General features: G+C 38.9%; 1 protein-coding gene across 2 annotated transcripts in view; it reads left to right on the forward strand.

Moving 5' to 3' along the window:
• EXOC6B (exocyst complex component 6B) overlaps positions 1 to 20,077 on the forward strand; it is a 615,405-nt gene that overhangs the window by 499,502 nt on the left and 95,826 nt on the right. Inside the window, exon 21 of one of the 2 annotated variants that reach the window (XM_060187119.1) lies at positions 1,825 to 1,947. The exons of the other annotated variant lie outside the window; for it this stretch is intronic. Coding sequence (XP_060043102.1) covers positions 1,825 to 1,932 — 108 coding nt within the window. The 3' untranslated portion in view covers positions 1,933 to 1,947. Of the gene's footprint in view, positions 1 to 1,824; positions 1,948 to 20,077 lie in introns of those variants that run through there. 2 annotated transcript variants of the gene reach the window in all.

The following is a 20,077-nucleotide window of genomic DNA, read 5'->3' on the forward strand; positions in this document are numbered from 1 at the left end:
AGAACACATTAACTTATGATTGATTTCTAGCACAGTATACATAATAATCTCTATCATTTCTATTAGTGATTTAATATTGATTTACAAAATTATAAGAGGTATAATTTCCCACCTTTCCCACCACCAGAGTCCTGTGTTCCTATCCCCTCCCTTGGAAACTATTGTGATTCTCTCAAGGTCACAGATATGGGCTGACTATTATTTCTATAACTAACTTTATATACATTTTTTTCCCCTTTTTTTCCTATGGTCCTGCCTTCTCTTCCTTTCTAAGTCACACCTACACCTACTACTACTCCATTCTTTTTTTTTTTTCCTCTTCTCTTTCATGATCCTAATGAAATTGAGGTTCAGAGCCCTCTGGTCATCTTTCCCTAAAATTCCTTCCCTTCTGGGAGTATGGACCAAACTTCTTCTTGGGGTACAAAAGGTAAAGTGAATTTATGGTTAGTTTTGGGTCTTTTTAATCAGCTTACAACATGAAAAATACTATGAACCATTGAATCACTTCACTCATTGGGAAAGGAGAATTAAAATAAATAACAAGTAACTAAGCTGTATAATATGGAAATTGGGAATTCTATACAGGATGATTTATGCATAAGACAGAATGCATTCCTGAGCAAAATCTTTGGGGATCTCGTAATTTTGGTTTTAAGTAGGAAAATGGATCTGTTGATCCTATAGAACATTCCCACAAAACTTGACACTCTGGCAGGTGGTCACAGTATGAGCAGGAGGGAATGAGAAAAAAAATCATTTCTGAAATACTTTTTCTCATCTGGTGTTACTTGGACTTTCAGTACAAATAATAAGAGAAAGAGCTCTTATCTGAGGAAAATACTTCCCTTTGGAAGACCTTTGTTTGCTGTCCCTACTCACTAGGAAGGCAGAAGGAAATCAGCATTTGTTTCATTAGCCTTTAGTGATAAAACCTCCCCCATGGTGATCACCTCAGATGTAATGCAAGGTTGCTTTGGAGCCAGTTTTGCTTCTGGCAGTGATACAGTCACCAAGTATCCATATACTCCTTTAAAAGTTCCACCCCCAAAATGCAGGGTCTTCCTCCATGAGCCAGAATCAGCTCATTAAGTTGACCATTGGCCAGTAGCTGAACCTCTTGAAATTCTCAAAGTCAAGAGCCATAGATCTCCTTTCTTTTCCTACCCATATGTTCTCAACCCCCCACCCCCACTCTCTACTTCCTTCATAGCTACTAAGTGCTCTCTCTGGAATGTTTGAAGGTGAGGATTTAGGTCTGGCCAACCTGTTAAAAATATGAATTGTTACCATGAACTCTGAGTGGCCTTTCGGCTTTGCTGACAGAAATTTACTTCATGTAAGACCCCCCCCAACAAAAAAAAATTAAGCAGGTAAGGTCATTTGGAGTTGAAACAAGCATGCAGTCGGTATGTTTGAAAATGACATTATAATTAACCTGCTGATGGCTGTGAGGTGTTACCTTGAACTCTGTGTGGCCTCTTGGCACAGCGGCTGAACCTGCTTTATTGAATACCCAGAGACCTGAACAGGTGAAATCAGGATATGTCCGGGGCCAATTGTACTTTCAGAAAGGAGATTATGTCTCCTTTAGTGCCAACTGAAAGAGAGTTGAGGATTAATTGAGCAGCACTATTCAGAAAATAAAAATGAATTTTGACCATTCGTGTCTACATGAAGCATAAAATTTGTTAAAACTATGAGGAAAATGATATTACTTGCCCACTTTATGAATTGATTCCTGGAGTGATGAGAGGTTACCAGGCCTGATTGTACTAGAAAGATTGCTGCAATTTGGAAGTCATATATTATCTACATGTTTAGGAAAACAATTATAATTACCAGCTGAGAGCTATGAAGTGTTGCTTGAACTTCAGTGGCCTGTTGACACATGGGTTGGACAACTTTATGGAGTCATTCAAAATGAGGTAGGTAAAATTGTATGGCAGTAACTTAGTATTGTTAATGACAAGGAGGGGTTGTGAGGTCATTTGTGATGTAAAATGAATGGACCTAAGATAAATGTTAACTCTCTCGTCCATGAACTATTACTTCAGAGTAGGCATGTGATTTACTGTGTTATGTGATCAACCAAATTGAATAATGTTGCTGCAGTTATCAAGTGTGTACCTAGTCAAGGAAATATTGCAAACATTCCTCCTTACCCACCCCCCAGAGTCAGTCATGAAGTACACCTTGTCATTGCTTTAAGCTGGCAAGAAATCCACTTCTTCCCTTCTCACACCAAATGAAAAGAAGTGCATTATTCTCTTTCTTCCATCTTCACATCGCTTCCCTCTAATTATGTAATATTATTCCACGTTAAAGTCACATTTTATAAAAGCAAAAAGTAGGGGGAGACCCTCCTTGTTTTGGCTGAGAGTATCTGTCATCAGACTAAACAAACTGTTTAGTGCACATTGTGCTTTTGACAGAGTGGCTAGAATGAATGCTCTTGTTGTTTTAATAAACAAGGAATAATAATCCAAAATGGGTTTTATTACTGGGTGAAATTATTCCATTCATAGGATTGGAATGATCTCATTGTTCACATCTCTGCCTAATTTAAGCATTAAATGTATAAGTAACATTGAGGTTTTCCTATTTCAAAAGAAGTTTTTAGTTATGCCGCAAACATTCGTGGCCCATCCAACTCTTACTTAGTAGCAGCCTGTTTTATTTTCTCTTGTGTTTTTTGTAGGACACACTTAAATGAGGAGTGAAGTTCATATGGTATTATTAACCAGTAACCCCAGCACACTTCAAGATAATGTCATTGCTCTGCTGATTAAAGATTACTGATGGTGAGAGACCAGGGAAATTGCCTTTTTGAAAGAAATTTTGTATTTGTCCAATTTGTGTCATCTCAATCAAATGCACAAATTTAAAATGAAACTAACTTCCTCCACCCCACAACACACGCAGATATGACCATGCCCACTCATTCACTACAGATTTTGACTACCTAGTCTTACTGTGCAGTGCCATTTATATATTTATTTCTTTTTTAAAAATTGTTTATTTGTGTTTTTTATTTGTAGGCTAGAAGATTGTAAGATTGCAGTGTATGTAATTCCATACTACAGCCACCACTAAAGTTCTGTTTCCCTCCCATCTCCCAAACATAACCACTATAGTTCTCACAAACTCTTAGAAACAGTTTGCTTGCTTCTGGGATATGTGTGTGTGTGTGTGTGTGTGTGTGTGTGTGTGTGTGTGTGTGTGTGTGTTTTCCTAGTTCATGTGTATCAGGTCACTAGATTACACATATGAATAAAACCATCTGGTAGTTGTCTTTCATCTCTTTACTTATATCACTAAGCATAATCACCTCCAGTTCCATCCATTTTGTCCCAAAGGACACATCATCATCTTTTTTGATTGCAGAGTAGTATTCCATGGAATATATATCCTATAACTTCTTTAGCCAGTCGTATGCTGATGGGCATTTATTGGTTATTGTGAATAATGCAGCTATGAACATAGGAGTGCATATGTCCCTTTGAATTAGTCTTTCAGTGTCCTTTGGCCGTTTATATTTTATTTTTATTTTATTTTATTTTATTTTTTCTCCCTCCAGGGTTGGGTTATCGCGGGGGCTCTGTGCCTACACTACAAACCCACTGCTCCTGGAGGCTGTTTTCTCCATTTTGTTGCCCTTGTTGTTGCCATTGCTGTTGTTATTGTTGGATAGGATAGAGAGAAATCGAGGGGGAAGAAAGATAGACACCGACAGACCTGCTTCACCACTTGTGAAGTGACCTCCCTCCCCCGCAGGTGGGGAGCTGTGGGCTCGAACTGGGATCCTTATGCCTGTCCTTGCACTTAATCTGCTGCACTACTGCCCATCCCCCCACGCCATTTATATTTTTATGGACATCTAAGTGACTTGGAACTCCTGCCTAAATGCAGAAGACTTAAGATACTGTTATCACCCTTATACTTCCCATGGCAGTCTGCTGACAATTCAAAGAAATCTTACATCCTATCTTTCAGTCAGAAGTGTCACAATGTCTGTACTACTTCTATAACTGGGGCTTTAGTTGTATCTCACTTCTTGCATGCCTTCTCTGTGAAAACCTCCCGCCTCATTCCATTTCAATCTCTGACCTCCTGCTATAATGCTATTCTATTCTCATAATGGTGACAGATATATGACACAAATCCCATACATATCTATATTGGGGGATTATTGTCAGCTTTTATCTTAAACTTGTCATAGTTTTATTTATTTTCACGAGAGAGTAAGATCAGAGCACTGCTCAGCTCTGGCATTTGTGGTCAAACTTGGAACCTCAGATATGCAAATCTTTTGCTCTACTGCTGAACTATCTTCCCATCTCCCACCCACCCCAACCCCCCTTTTTTAGTCTGTCTCAGTGTCCTCTCTGCTTTTGCATGCTACACATCCCTCACACCATCATTGTTACCCAGATGACTTTTCTCAAATGCAAATCTTGATAGATAATTCTGTGTAAAGCTCTTCAGAATTTGCTCATCACCTCCAGAAAAGGGGGTAGGGAGAACCTCTGCATAGAAGGCCTGCTCTTGCCAGCTTTTCCAACTGCATCTTCTACCGTTCCCTTGGAATAGTCATACAAAAACGGTTGCTTTGTGCTGAATACGAAGTAGCAAAGTTTCTTCCTTTCAGTTAAATATATTCCCCCTTGCCTGAATTGCAAGCATTTACTCTGCTTTTAATATTTTGAGAAACTTCCTCTGACTTCCTCAAGCAGTGACTGACCTTCCCTCTACACTTCCTTAACATCTTACGTGAAGCTGTTACAGTGCATCATGTTAGACTGTGTTTATTTTCCTGATGTCTCCTCCACTAGCAGGGTACTATTTGAAATAGAGACTGTCTCTTCCTTTTTGTTCTTATCTCAGCTCCCAGTACACAGCAGCTGTTCAGTAAGTGTCAAAAGAAATAACTTTAAAACAAAAATTAATTGACAGCCAAATAATTTTCAGTGAAAGAGATTCTTGGAAATTATTTTATGGGACTTCTGGAGGTGTGGTTAAGGAATAGCAGCAGCTGCGTCTTATTCTCCCCCAATCAACTAGGAATAGTGAAGAGGATCACCTGAGAACGCAACAAAATAAGACTAGGATCACTCCAGGAACCCACCAAGCCACGGGTCCTGGAGTGCCTGAAGAGCTACTGCACAGAGAGGGAGTCATCCCTTAATTCCCAGAGACTGATGGAGCAGGACTTGCTAAGTCAGGAAACTGTCAATCAAGTCCACTGCAGGGAGCAAATAAAGAATCAGATCTTCTTTTTTCCTGGTGATACAGACTTCAAATCAAGTGAATGTTATCCAGTGTTGATGAAGGTTATCTTTTGGAAAGTGGTCAGGTGTGGTTAGCCTACTTAGTGTGTGGTCCTGGGGTTTATCCCTGGTACATGATGATAGAGCAACAAGGAGAGAACATGTGAATTCCATGGGTGGTGGAGTGGTGATTGAGTCTCCCTCCTCCATAAAAAATACTGTCTTTTTAAAAAATCAGTTTATGGAGGGAAATAATGATTTATAAGAGATTTGCCATATGGGAACAGTTTCAAAATACTATCTTATCGTAGTAGATATATTTTTAACTGAATTATATTACTATTTGAATCTTGTATGTTCCTTTTATATATAATAAAGGTATTTTTTGCTATTAAGAAAAGAAATTATTTTATGTTGGGGATGGATGGTGGCACACCTGGTTGAGTGCACATATTATCATGTGGAAGGACCCAGGTTCAAGCCCGTGGCCCTCAGGAAGGGAAGTTTCATGAGTGGTGGAGCAGTACTGCAGAAGTCTCTGTCTCTCTCTTTCTTTCTCTCCCTTACTCTTCCATCTCAATTTCTCTGTCTCTATCCAAAATCAATAAATAAATCTAAAATAATTTTCTTAAATTATTTTATATCTATAGATATCCTGCTTTTTTGTTAACATATAAGTTATTGCTGAGGAGTCTAGATCACATTTTCTGTGTATTTTAGCAGAAAATGTTCCTTGAGTTGTGTCTTGACCATGGTACCTTGACTTGAGAATATCTTCTAGACTAGATGGAAGTGGTGACTTCCATAGTTGTTGGTTACACCTATATCAGCTATGTGTAAGGACTATCTGGCTAGCAGCCCATACCTTCTTTCTAGTACAAAGTAGCTTTTTAAAATGAACACTTTTCCTTAGTGTTCTATATTATTTTTGCTCTGGATCTTAATAGAAAGAGATTAGCAGTCCCACTTGTTTTGTTATTAATCCATTTTTTATCAAAATTAGTATAAAAGAATAATGCTACTGATGTCCCATTCAGAGCCAGCCCACCCACATCACTTAACTGTCAGTCCTCCCAAATCTAGAAGTACAGATGAGAGAGAGAGAGAGAGAGAGAGAGAGAGAGTGTGTGTGTGTGTGTGTGTGTGTGTGTGTTGAAATTTAGCTGTTCTGTTTTACAGGGCACTCTAAGCAGGTAATAGAAACAACTTAAGAATAAATAGTGAGGGCTGTGGTTTTGTTGGCTAGTGAAACAAAGCAAGCTGAGGTTACATAGTTTGTGAGGTGATGCTGAGTAGGTTCAGGCACAGGTCAGTACTGTGGTGAGGAAAGCACCCAGGTATCCCTGTGTTAAACACTCAACTCCTTCACCTTGTGCAGCTTGTGCTGGTGATCCCAACGATTTTCTGAATGAATTACCATAATTGGGCTTAATTCAGGAAGGGGATGTTTCCTATACACGCCAAACTGGCTGCCTACTGGATTGTTTTTGCCTAGATGACAGAGAAGAAGAGAATCAGCAGGAAATACATCTTTGCAAATTAGAAAAGTTGATGAGCTAAGTCCTGCAAACACTGGGCACTTGTCCAAAGTGAACTCCTAGTGACCTCCTGGCACCTTGGCTCACCTCACTGCGCTTCGAAGCCAGAAGCACACCAGGTGAACTCACTTTCTTACCTCTCTGATAAGACAACAGGACCTTAACTCACCGAGTCTCACACCCAGCCTCCTTTCCTCCTTTCCTGCTTCCCCTGATCCCAGGTCTGAGAAAAATCCAGGGAGATAATGCTATTGAGGCACAGACTATAAACCATATCAGTATGTACATAAGAGGAAAGAGAGAGGGGAAGAAGGGAGGAAAAAGAAAAAAAAAGGCCAAATGGAGAGTTCAGCTTCACCTCTAGGTGACCTTGGCAGCATGTGGAGTAGAAGGGAAATTGCCAGCAACTTGCAGCCTTTTTTGAGCATTGTTTTGACTTGGCTTTGCTACAGAGCAACTTGGGGGTACTGGGGCAAGAAATAGGTCATTGTAAACTGCAGGTGCAGTTTTGATCTTGAACTTCAATCTTTTGTGGTGTATGTGCAAATCCAGAAGTATTTATCAAGATGAAAATGAAACTTTCTCCCTTAGGTACAGAGGCCACTTTATATCATATTAGCATCGACAGCCTAAGTTTTCCCCTGAAAATGATAGATTTCTCTTTCTTTCACTCCCTTCCCCCATCAGTCTCTCTTTTTCCTTCACTTGTTCTCCATTTCCTTCAACACACACACATACACCCCACTGTATAACTATAAACCATCCATCTCTGTTGTGGAAGACCTCATTTACTTTGATTCCCAAGACATTCTTTTCAGGAGATACCAGTTAAACAGACAGACTCGAAATTCAAGATTCCATGACCAGTAAGATAGTCAAGAAACTAGGATTTTAACTGTTACTTCCAAGTAGTCAGAACCTTCACCACAATCTTCCTCTACTTTAAACTCCTGAGAGATTGCAGACCAGTATGCAGAGAGAACACATCCTAACAAATGAAAGACAGAGAGTTTTAAAACCCTTACTCTCGGCCTCAATCATGTCACTTAATCCCTCCCACCATCTGTTTCCTCCCGTTCTAAACGTAATAGGAAACATATCAAAGCACCTGGTTGCTAAAATGATAGACACTGAGAGGAAAGTCTGGAGAGTATTGCTAAAGCAATTTTGTCCTTGAGAACGTCTGAAAGGCATTGCTTGAGTTGCTGATTTCTGCCTTCCAGACTATTCCACACACACACACACAGAGCAGAGGTTTAAATTTCATCAAGAAATGAAGAGCCTGCAAATGCCCCGCTGCCTATTTGTGCAGAGAAGGAACCATATAGATGAGGCTTAATGTGAATGAAAATCAATTTTATTACTTTTCTGACTGATCTTTGTGTTTTTGAAGATTAGTAACTAGAGGAAAATAGTTATCTGCTGCTAACACTCTCTTTTAGGTATGGTTGGATTAGTTGACAAGAAAAACTAAGAAATATAATCCTCTAATATTGGCTTTGTTGTGGTTTCAACAGAAATGTGATGGTGTGTTCTAGAATCTGTTGGTAGGAAAGTACACAGGGAAGGATAAATGATGACAGAGGGATTCCATTTAGAATTTGTTGAAACTTTATGATTAAATATGTCAGGAGAATTCACATTTTTAACCCTTTATTCTGATTATTAGAAATGAGACTTGAGTGAACATAGATTTCCATTTTATCGATTTGGTAACTAAAGTTCAAAGAGGTCTAACTAGCATCTTAGCTAAAGTCACAATAAGTAACTGAGACGGCCTTATTTATTTATTTATTTATTTATTCCCTTTTGTGGCCCTTGTTGTTTTATTATTGTAGTTATTCTTCTCGTCATTGTTGGATAGGACAGAGAGAAATGGAGAGAGGAGGGGAAGACAGAGAGGAGGAGAGAAAGGTAGACACCTGCAGACCTGCTTCACCACTTGTGAAGGGATTCCCCTGCAGGTAGGGTGCTGGGGGCTCAAACCGGGATCCTTAAACTGGTCCGTGTGCTTTGTGCCACGTACCGCCCGACTCCCCTGAGCCAGCATTTAAACCTAGATCTGCCTTTTGTTATTATTTTTTTTATTTGATAGGACACAGGAAAATTGAGAGGGGAAGATAAGACAGAAAGGGGGAGAGAAAGAGACACCCCCCCCACCACTCCCTTGAAGATGGGAATAGGGAACTTGAACTTGGGTGCTTGTACTTGGTAACATGTGCACACAACCAGGTATGTCACCATCCAGTCCCAAACTTAGATATGTCTTTATAGTCAGACTGTCTGCCTCTTCTCTCCAGTGGTCTTTTCTAGAACTACTAGCTGAATGGTATGTCCATGTCAGCAGTAGGAGATGTTCATTCAAATAACCAGTTCAGATAAACTCTCTGCCTTTGAGTTTCAGAGGAAATAATAAACAGTGCTAAGGTTTTTTTCCTTATGTCTAGAATTTCTTTTTTTATTTTATTTATAAAATGGAAATATTGACAAGACTATAGGATAAGAGGGGTACAGTTCCACACAATTCCCACCATCAGCACTCCATATCCGCTCCCCTCCCTTGATAGCTTTCCTGTTCTTTATCCCTCTGGGAGTATGAACCCAGGATCATTATGGGGCACAGAAGGTGGAAGTCTGGCTTCTGTAATTGCTTCTCTGCTGAACATGGATGTTGGCAGGTCGATCGATCCATACTCCCAGCCTGTCTCTCTCTTTCCCTAGTGGGGCAGGGCTCTGGGGAGGTGGCACTCCAGGACACATGGTGGGGTCATCTGCCCAGGGAAATCAGGTTGGCATCACGGTAGCATCTGGAACCTGGTGGCTGAAAATGAGTTAAGATATAAAGCAGAACAAATTGTTGACTAACCATAAACCTGAAGTCTGGAATACTGCAGATGAAGATTTGGAGCCTCTATTTTGGAAAAAGCTAGTAGGTCTATTTTAGGTATATTCCAAGGGGCCCATGACTTCACTAGTTTTTGCCTGAGCCTGACAGCTAATATGCAGGTAGACATAGGTTATTGGTCTAAAATTTCTAACATTTAATAAATAATACATTTTCTTTATTTTTATTTTTTAATTATCTTTACTTAATTATTGGATAGAGACAGTCAGAAATTGAGAGGGAAGGGAGTGATAGAGAGGGAGAGACACAGAGAGACATCTGTAGCCCTGCTTCACCACTCACAAAGCTTTCCCCTTGCAGGTGGGGACTGGGGCTTGAACCCAGGTCCTTGCACACTAAAACATGTATTTTCAACCAGGTGTGCCACCACCCAGCCCCTGAATAGATAATGCATTTTCCATACCTCAAAATAAGTACAATCAAGTGATGTGACTGCTCCCTTTGAGATCTAATTTTTTCAGAAATTTAAACATCACAAACACTATATTTCCATTATCCAGATGTGAAAAATTAACTTTTTGTATTCCATCTTTATTTTTCTTTTAAAATCTATACTGTTCATAAAAGGCAATATACAAGGGAGGGAAGGTGAGTCGGGCAGTAGTTCAGTGGGTTAAGCACAGGTGGCGCAAAGAGCAAGGACTGTCGTAAGGATCCTGGTTCGAGCCCTGGGCTCCCCACCTGCCAGGTGTCTATCTTTCTCTCCCCCTCTGTCTTCCCCTCCTCTCTCCATTTCTCTCTGTCCTATCTAACAACAATGACATCAATAACAACAACAGTAAAGTAATAACTACCACAACAATAAAAAACAAGGGCAACAGAAGGGAAAAAAAATAAATATTTTAAAAAAACTAAAAGGGAAGGGAAAACAGTAAAAATGATAGTAATGAGAGATAATATTCTATTTGAGAGCCCCAGATCTAGGTAGACCCATTCCTGTCGTACATTTCATATTTCTTCTATCAGCTTATGTTTTTGGTGCTTCTAAGCTATATGTCTGTATATAATATGTAATGTCTGGGTTTTCTACATTTATTAACATTGTCACATTGCAACATTCTGTTTATCATTTTGTAACATGTTTTACTAAACAGTGTTTACAGGACTTCTCCATGCTGATACTAGATTTAATGTGTTCCTTTTTAACCATTGCATGGTATTATATTATACTAATGTGCCACATTTTATTAACCTTTCTCCTACTGATTAGCATTTAGGTTATTTCCAGTTTTGTTATGACAAATAGCATTTCATGGGACATCCTCAAGCTTATTTCCTAGTGCATACGTGTATTTCTTGAATATCATCACCTGAAAGAATACCTAAAAGCAGTGTAGCATGCTTGTTGATTTGTCCTGATGCACAAGTCAAGATTTTTATTTGCTGTGTTGATCCCAGATGAAACTACAGGAGTCTGTTTGCACTAGAGAAGAAGGTGAGGATGGTGTTAATAGAGAATACAGGACACTGACTCCTATAATTCCCAATCAGTAGTCAGAAGCAGTCTTTAGCTTTACAGCTGAGCAAAATCAACACCGTTTAATTGATTATATTCATAACATCTTTGTTGGTACATTATGCATTTTCTATGTACTCAGGGATAAACCCATTCCTTAATTCATAAAAAGGAAATAAATTGTCTTATACCCAGAATTCAAACATCAGTCAGCTCTGTGTTAGAAGCAAACTGCCTTTAGAATCTTCCCAACATTCTGTCTGTCAGAATGCTTTATTGTGGTGACTACAGCAGAACCTGAAGAGAATTTCCCTTTGCAGGAGTGGCTGAGAACAGAGGCTGTGCATTGTGTGGACATTGTGCTGTATGTAGAAAGTATTTATTTACTTTATTTAGTGGCTGTGGCTGTGTCTTTATCTTTTTCTAGCTCATTTTCCAGCGTAACAGGATAAGACCACTCCTGCCATTATGATTTACCATGCAGTAAACAATGAGGGCTTTTGGATTGCATTTTATAGAATTGCTTTATTCAGCCTCTCCTTCCAACCCCTTTGGGAAAGAATTGACAATTGATATTTCTCCTTTGAATTTCTCACTGAATTCTGCATTCCTAGATTTGGTTTCTATTTGTTATTTGGCTTGTAAGATCTATTGCTTTGGGGAAAAGGATGGCCTGTGTCCAAAATAATAGTTTTATGCTTACTAGTTTACCCATGACAGGAGGAAAAGGACAGCTTGGTTTGCCTCAGTTCTTTAAAGTCAACTCCAAACGTAGTAATGTCCCACTCCTAAACAAACAAGGATTGAGTATCACTTTTGACCTTGAACATAGTCTCTTTTCATCAACCTATCTTTAGGCTTACAAAGTTCATCAGAATCAAAGTTCTGTACACCAGCCACTCTAGGGTGTGCAGATGAATCCTGGCATTGTCTTCTCTCCTCCTCCCCTGGCATCCTGTTATAGAACTTAGCTCACCCAGTTTACTCCATTCACTGAAGAGTTCCTGTGTCTTTGTGTTGTCTGGCATTCATGGAATTTTTTTTTTATCTGCTGTCAAATGTACAGTAGCCCCAATTATTTTTATTTTTTTAATTTTAGACTTCGTTTTTAATTGGGGGAGGTTAATAGTTAACAGGATAGTTGTTGAGGTATGGGTACAAATTCTTTTTTTTTTTTTTTTTAACAAGAGCACTACTCAGCTCTGGCTTATGGCGATGTGGGGGATTGAACCTGGGACTTGAGAGCCTCAGGCATGCAAGTCTCTTTGCATAACCATTATGCTATACCCCTAGCCCCAAGTTCTTATTTCCCTGATAGGTAGCTGCAAAGCATTCTCACCCTGAATTTAGGCACTTCTACTCTGGATTTTGACATCGGAAGAAAAACTTCAATCTACATGGCTTTATATTCAGTGCATCTATTTTTTCCCTGCATATCAGCATAGTTTGTTTATTATCTACATGCTTATCTTTTAAGTATTAGTTGCTCAGTTCCTTTAAGGCAGGTCTTGTTCTTGTTTCCATATGTGAATTTCAATTCTTAATGCATTTGTCTTGTTGATTTTCACTAAGTATATATTGAATTATTTTCATATATATTTTAAAGGATAGATTTAGCACTTGTGGGAGGTAGAAGAGATACAAAGAAAGCACATGAGCTAAATTCCAGCCACTTTGTTCCCGAATGCCACCTTGTCCAATGCTCTCAAACTTAATTGTAATTACTGTCCTGAAGCTGATAGCTATCACTTCATTTTGAACTTTTCCCATATGTATTTTATTTTATATTCAGCAAGCTGATTCAAAGCTGAGTGGAGTTAAATGCTCAAACTTCACCTACCTTACTACTACCACCTCCAATCTTGCCAATCTTAAATTGTTTTGAATTTGTTTATGATTTGCAAGCTGCCTTTAATGCCTTTTTTAATAATAAATTTTTTAAAAGATTTTATTTATTTATTGATGATAAAGATAGGAGGAGAGAGAAAAAGAACCAGACATTACTCTGGTACATGTGCTGCTGGGGCTTGAACTCAGGACCTCATGTTTGAGAGCCAAGTGCTTTATCCACTGTACCACCTCCTGGACCTGCAGGGACCTTTAATGCCTTTAAGCTGCCCAACTGAGTAAGTGTTGGGAGTCTATTGGTAAGTTTTTGTTTGTTTGGTTGTTTTGGTTGTTGTTTTTTCTGGTCTGGGGTCTTTTACATCTGCAGTCTGGGCTGACTTTTTCATTCAGAGAGCGGGGGAGGAGACACCTTAGCACTTTAACTGCCCTCAGCCTCTGCTACTGCCATGTGGTCCTGGGGTTTGAGCCTGGACTGCACAAAGGGAAAGCACATGCCCGAGCAGTCAGCATTGTCTCTGGTCCAAAAGTCCAGTGTTAGGATTTTATTGGGAAGCCCAGGAAATCCGTCCTGGGGATCTGTCAAGGAATGTAGACCAGACCTCTTCAATAATGACTTCTACTCATAAGCTTGGTAATCTGCTACTAGATCTTTTAAGATTTTTACCCAGAAAGGTTAGCAAACAATACATGTTGTTTGCATTCATTGATAGGAGGTAAAGAAGGGTCTGAAGAAGGAATCTCTTGATCCTAAAACTCACTTGCCTCCATTCATTCCTTTTGTCACTGTTATTTTATAGAAGACATTTTTTTTCTAACTACCAGGTTATTTTCTCTTTTTTTAAATATTTATTTATTCTCTTTTGTTGCCCTTTTTTTTTATTGTTGTAGTTATTATTATTGTCATCATTGTTGGATAGGACAGAGAGAAATGGAGAGAAGAGGGGAAGACAGAGGGGGAGAGAAAGACAGACACCTGAAGACCTGCTTCACTGCCTGCGAAGTGACTCCCCTGCAAGTGGGGAGCCGGGGGCTCTAGCCTTACCCTTTGTGCCACCTGCGCTTAGCCCACTGCACTACCGCCTGACTCCCAACACCAGGTTATTTTCAATGTCAAATAAGGGAAGTGTATTAAACTGCTACAGATGTATTTTCTATGTCCATCTCTGCTGCTATTTGCTTAGTAAATGTCAATAACTAATCCATCCTTGCTTGTCAACTGCATTTGGAGGCATTTACCTATAATATTAACCCATGCATAAGGCATTGTATTTCATGTCTTGTGGCACATTCTAATAAGGAGAGTGGCAAAGGGCACCTGGGGGTGGGGAGTAGAGAAAGAAAAGAAAGCTGACAATTTGTCAACAGGTCCAGAAATGCTGGGAAAAGAACTGTGGAAATGTCAGTCTGGAAAAGAGAATACTTGGGAGATTAATGATACCCAGGTTCAAATATGTAAAGAACTTATTTGTGGAGAACTATAAGTAGTAGATGTCTGCTTTGCTAAGTTGTACCTATGATCGGAAATTAAGGAAAGGAGATTGCCTCTGTTAAAGGGGCGGGGGGCTGACAATAGTTAGAACTCTCAAGAGTTATAACAGAATACATTTCCTATAACTTGAAACACGCAAGCAGAAAACCAATTCACATGAAAAAGAATGTTTTATGGTGGGTAGCAAATTATGCTAAACACTTTCCAAGGTCCTTTCCAAAGCTAAAAGTCTATGGTTTTGTGTGTAGACAAACTCAAACTCTTTGCAGACTCCATTTCTATGACCCTAAAAGATCTATACACTCTTAGCAAACTTTTCTTGAAAAACCCAGAGTATGGGAAGCATAGATAATGTATGCTGTTTTATTATTTCCAATCTCGCAGAACTTCTTGGTTTCTGATAAGATCACAAGCTCCCTGGAGGGGGTGCTCCAAGCATGTTCTTCCTTGCTTGTTCTCCCTCCTTCCAAGCACATCTGCCACTTTTTTTTTTGTTGTTCCTTCCTTTTTTTTTTCCCCCCCCTTCTTGTTAGTGATTTTTTTATTTCTTTGAATCTTTACAGGTGGTAACAATTTTGGTTCATCTGACTTGATGGTATGAAATTCTAAATAGTTGGGGGTCATTTGGAGTGATTGCTTTTTCCTTTGTATTCTGGAAGCCTGGGGGGAGTGTGTTTGGAGCTGCTTAGTTTATAGTCCTTGTCAACACAAACTCTTGATTCATCTTCCCATCTCTCTGAAGAACAGACAGGAGGCTCATGATATCAAGGATATAATACAGCAGACACATTCAGAATCAAAGATTATAGTAGTCTCTAAACTGGCTTGTGACTTTGTTTCACTTCTGAGTCAAGTGATTTGGGGAAGAGAAATCCTGTAGATTACCATCAGTTAAAAAAGTAAGACCCCATTTTTGGTGGGCAATATGTTAAATAGGAAATCTGTTGGAATATGCTCTTGCATGTGGAAACATCTTCACCTCATCAACCCCCACTCTCCAAGGATTAAGTTACTGAGAATTGCAGCTATTATAAGGGAATTGCTAAGATCTTCTCTGTTCTCTTATCAAACTATCTTGGTGGCTTTTTTTTTTTTTTTAGCATCTCCTATTCCCCTGTCTGAAATCTGCTGGAGCCCACATTTTATATGAGATTCTTTTTCATTACCTCTTCTGGGTGTTTGAAATTCTGTCTATATTATTGGCCATAGGCTAGGGGAAATGTATCTTTGAACTTGATCTGAGTGGTGACATATTTTTAAACAATCTCTCCCAATGTCACAGAGGTTGTGCTAGTTACACACTGTTCATAATTGCTGTCTCGCACCATCAAAACTATATATGACTTCTGTTATGCTGGATAGGCTAACTATGAATTTTCAAAAAACCAGTTGTCTTTCTTTCTTAATGTCTTAATGTCTCATCTCACCCTATCTTGAAGCCTAAAAAACCTTCACAAACCATGGCATTCCCTTTAGATATGTACACATATTTGGGTTTTTCCTCACTGATCTTTATTTCTGTAGTATGTAATTAAAATCACAGCTGGATCCCAGGTTGCAAGTGTGAGGTATCAAGTTCAATCCCAAGGACTACATGTAACAAAAGTGGAACTCTGCTCTCTCTGATTAAGGAAATGAGTAAAACTTTTTTTGTAAAAAAAAAAATTGACTGCTTTATTGTTATATATAAGCACTACTGTATCTAGACTTGATGGGAGATCTGAATTACTGCTACTCTTCCAAGGCAAAGGAATGACATGCTTGGAGGATACTAGCTGGAGTTAAGTTTAAAAAAAAAAAAAAAAAAAGGAGGGGGCTTGGTGCTGATCAAAGAAACCAGAACACTCACACATTGTTGATAGTAGTGTAAAACAGCACAACCACTCTGACAAATGATTTGGCATTTCCTTATGAAAGTAAGCATATCCCTGCCTTATAACTGAACAGTGCAATACTAGGTTTTTATACTAGATTTAAAAAAATGTTCCTCCCCTCCCAAAAAAAACCTTTAAAAGAATACTTATAGAAGATGTGTTCCCAGAGGGATAGAGAATGAGAAAGCTATCAGGGGAGGGGGTGGGATATGGAGATTGGGTGGTGGGAATTGTGTGGAATTGTACCCCTCCTACCCTATGGTTTTGTTAATCCTTTCTTAAATAAAAAATTTTAAAAAATTTTAAAAAAGATGTGATCACAATTATAAAATACTGAGACATCCCAAGTGTTTATCAATAAGATAGTAGATAAATTACACCTGGTCAAGTATACATATTACTGTACACAAGGGCTTGCCTTCAAACCCCCAGTCCCCAGTTTCAGGGTGAAGCTAGGCTGCAAGTGTCTCTCTCTATTCTAATCCCCCCTTTCCCTTCTTTCTAATTTTTTCTCTGTCTATATCCAATAATTAAAGTGGTTTTAAGAAAATAACTGCTGCAAGTGATGAAGCAGAGCTGCAAATGTCTCTCTGTCTCTCTCCCTTTCTATCTCTTTCTTGCTACTTGATTTCTAGCTGTCTCTATCCAATAAATAAAGATAATAAATTTTTTTTAAAAAAACCTGCTGATAGATATGACATAGATGGGTCTCCACAATACTGTACCAACAGAAAGAAATGTTATGCAAGAGGTATTATATTGTATGGTGTTGTTTCCATGTGATACTTTATAATATTTGTAAATCAAGCAAAACTAGTCTAAGGTAGAAAAAAATCAAAGGATTGGTTTTTCTCTATGAAGTAAGAAGTATTGATTGCTACAAATTGTCTTAATAGGGATTTTAATTACACAGATGAATGTATTTGTCAGAATTCATCATAAGTATTCACATTGTATGGACTGGGAATTGGTGCAGTGGATAAAATGTTGGACTCTCAAGTGCGAGGTTCTAAATTTGATCCCTGACAACTCATGTGCCAGAGTAATACTCTGGTTCCCTTCTCTCTCTCTCTCTCTCTCTCTCTTTTGCTCATTAATACTCTCTCTCTCTCTTCCTTTTGCTCATTAATAAGTAAATCTTTAAATAAAAGATTTGTGCATTTCATTATATGTAAATTTTACTTGAAAAGAAAAAGAACTGAAAACAGATACCAAGCTCTATTTAATGATACACATGATGAAATTATTTACAGTTTAATTTTGAAATTCATAAAAGAGAATAATTGATGAAAATGTGTATAATAAAATCATAGTAAAAAGTACATTGTAAAATTTAGGGGAGTAGTCATGGATGTATACTGTTAAATTATTTCAATGTTTCCTATGTTTGAAAATTTATATAAAATAAAGGGAATTGGCTGGGAAGTAGTAACAACCATAATGATAAGAAAAGTCAAGTTTAAAATTTTCAGTCCATATATCACTAGTGCCATCTAATTCTGTTCTTATACTTCATTTATTCATCTATTCAAGGAACATTCATAGATCTTCCACTTTTCATCAAGTCCTGCCTAGGACCTGGGAACAATCAGATTTTTTTTTTTAAAAATAAGTAAATATAAAACCACTTAGAAGTTCTTGATTCAGTGTGTGTGTTTGGGGGAGGTAAGAATGTTTGTGATAGAGTGATGGATATAGCTGCTTTCTCAACAGGGGAAATATGAGATATTTCCATGCTGTTTATACTTGACTTTTCAGTAAGTAAGACACCTTTTCTTCCTTGCTTCCTTTATCTTAGTTTGAGAACTTATAAAGAAATGCAAGAGGTCAAGAGATAACTCACCACGTACCAGGTATGAGTACATACCTTGGGTACATATCTTGGGTTTTAGCATTGGCCCAACACACGGGAATATCACAGCACCAGAGGAGGTGTCTTATATGGCGAAACAATACTATGATACTGCTCTCCGTCTCTTCTTTCTCCTTATACAAAATAAACAATGAAAAGAAGTCAGTTCAGGATCAGTGGAGTCATGCATGTATGTGCAAGCCCCCAATAACAGTAGATAAATAACTGAAGGAATTTTAAGTCATTTGGGCCTAAAGAATGATTAAAAATCTGATCCCATGTAAGCTGTTAGCTCTAAACTACTTAAAGGTGCTAAAGGTGAACTTTAGTGTGAGTCAGCTTTCTCAGAAACTCTCAAGATGGAAGTTCCCAGAAGGTGTCCTTTTTCTAGGACTTAACACAGAACCCTGGGAAGTGTCCCAACTGCCTGATTGAAATATCTCTATGCCCATTTACCTTTAACTTTTTTTAAAACATTTTTTATTTAAGAAAGGATTAGTGAACAAAAGCATAAGGTAGGAGGGGTACAACTCCACACAATTCCCAACACCCAATCCCCATAACCCATCCCCTCCCATGGTAGCTTTCCCATTGTCTATCCCTCTGGGAGCATGGACCCAGGGTCGTTGAGGGTTGCAGAAGGTAGAAGGTCTGGCTTCTGTAATTGCTTCCCCGCTGAACATGGGCGTTGACTGGTCGGTCCATACCCCCAGTCTGCCTCTCTCTTTCCCTAGTAGGGTGTGTCTCTGGGGAAGCTGAGCTCCAGGACACATTGGTGGGGTCTTCAATCCAGGGAAGCCTGGCCAGCATCCTGGTGGCATCTGGAACCTGGTGATTGAAAAGAGAGTTAACATATGAAGCCAAACAATTTGTTGAGCAATCATGGATCCCAAGCTTGGAATAGTGGAGAGGAAGTGTTAGGAAGGTACTCACTGCAAGCTCTAGTGTACTTCTGCTTTCAGGTATATATTTTGCAGTAGTTTATGGATACGTGTGCACATAAGCTCTCTCTCAGAGAAACTGGTGTATATCTAGGTTATGGGACTTTGTTAGAAAGTGAACTACCTGAGATGAAATTAGAGTGTACTATTAAAGGAAAGGTCTCACCCGAGTAATGAAGCTGAAGGGTTGTCATTCCACACGTGAAGTCTCTGGATACAGTCTGAGGTGAAGCATGTTGAGGTGGCAATCGTTGCTTTGGTTAGGTTGTGATCGGCAGATGCAATATTATTTGGTTTGGATTGGGAGATGCATACGGGAAAGTGGGCCCTATCCAAGGGTTCCAGGACTGGGGGAAGTAGGGGCTCTATAGTGAAGATGTGAGGTTCCTGCTGTCTTAGGGTTCAAAAAGACAATCAATAGTTAATATTATCATCACATTATTTGTTAATTGGGTTAACTTTGAAAAGTCCCTTTGTTATGGTTTGCTGGACAGTACCCAGTATCTTGTATATAGCTGTGCTATTGGAAGCTTCTAATCTACTTGGTCTAGGATTTTGAGAGAGTCCGCATATCAAATACATAGCCTATATATTAAAAAGATTCAGTTTGCCTTTTGAGAAACTTTGAGACATACAATTGATTTCCCCCTCTCATATTAATTAACTACTGATTTATATGTCTACATTTTGCTAGGAGTGTACATAAACACCATTCCCACCACCAAAGGACTGTGACCCATCCCTCCCGCCCACTCCCACCCCCCACTGGCCCAGGAAGCTACATGTCTACCCCTCACCACTGGGTTTTTACTTTGGTGCCCTACTTACAATTTGATGAGGTCCTGCTTTTAGTTTCCCTTTCAGATCTTCTTAGTCAGCTTCTGTTGATTAGTGGGATCATCCC

This window comes from Erinaceus europaeus, chromosome 3, assembly GCF_950295315.1.
Source record: "Erinaceus europaeus chromosome 3, mEriEur2.1, whole genome shotgun sequence".
NCBI lineage: Eukaryota > Metazoa > Chordata > Mammalia > Eulipotyphla > Erinaceidae > Erinaceus > Erinaceus europaeus.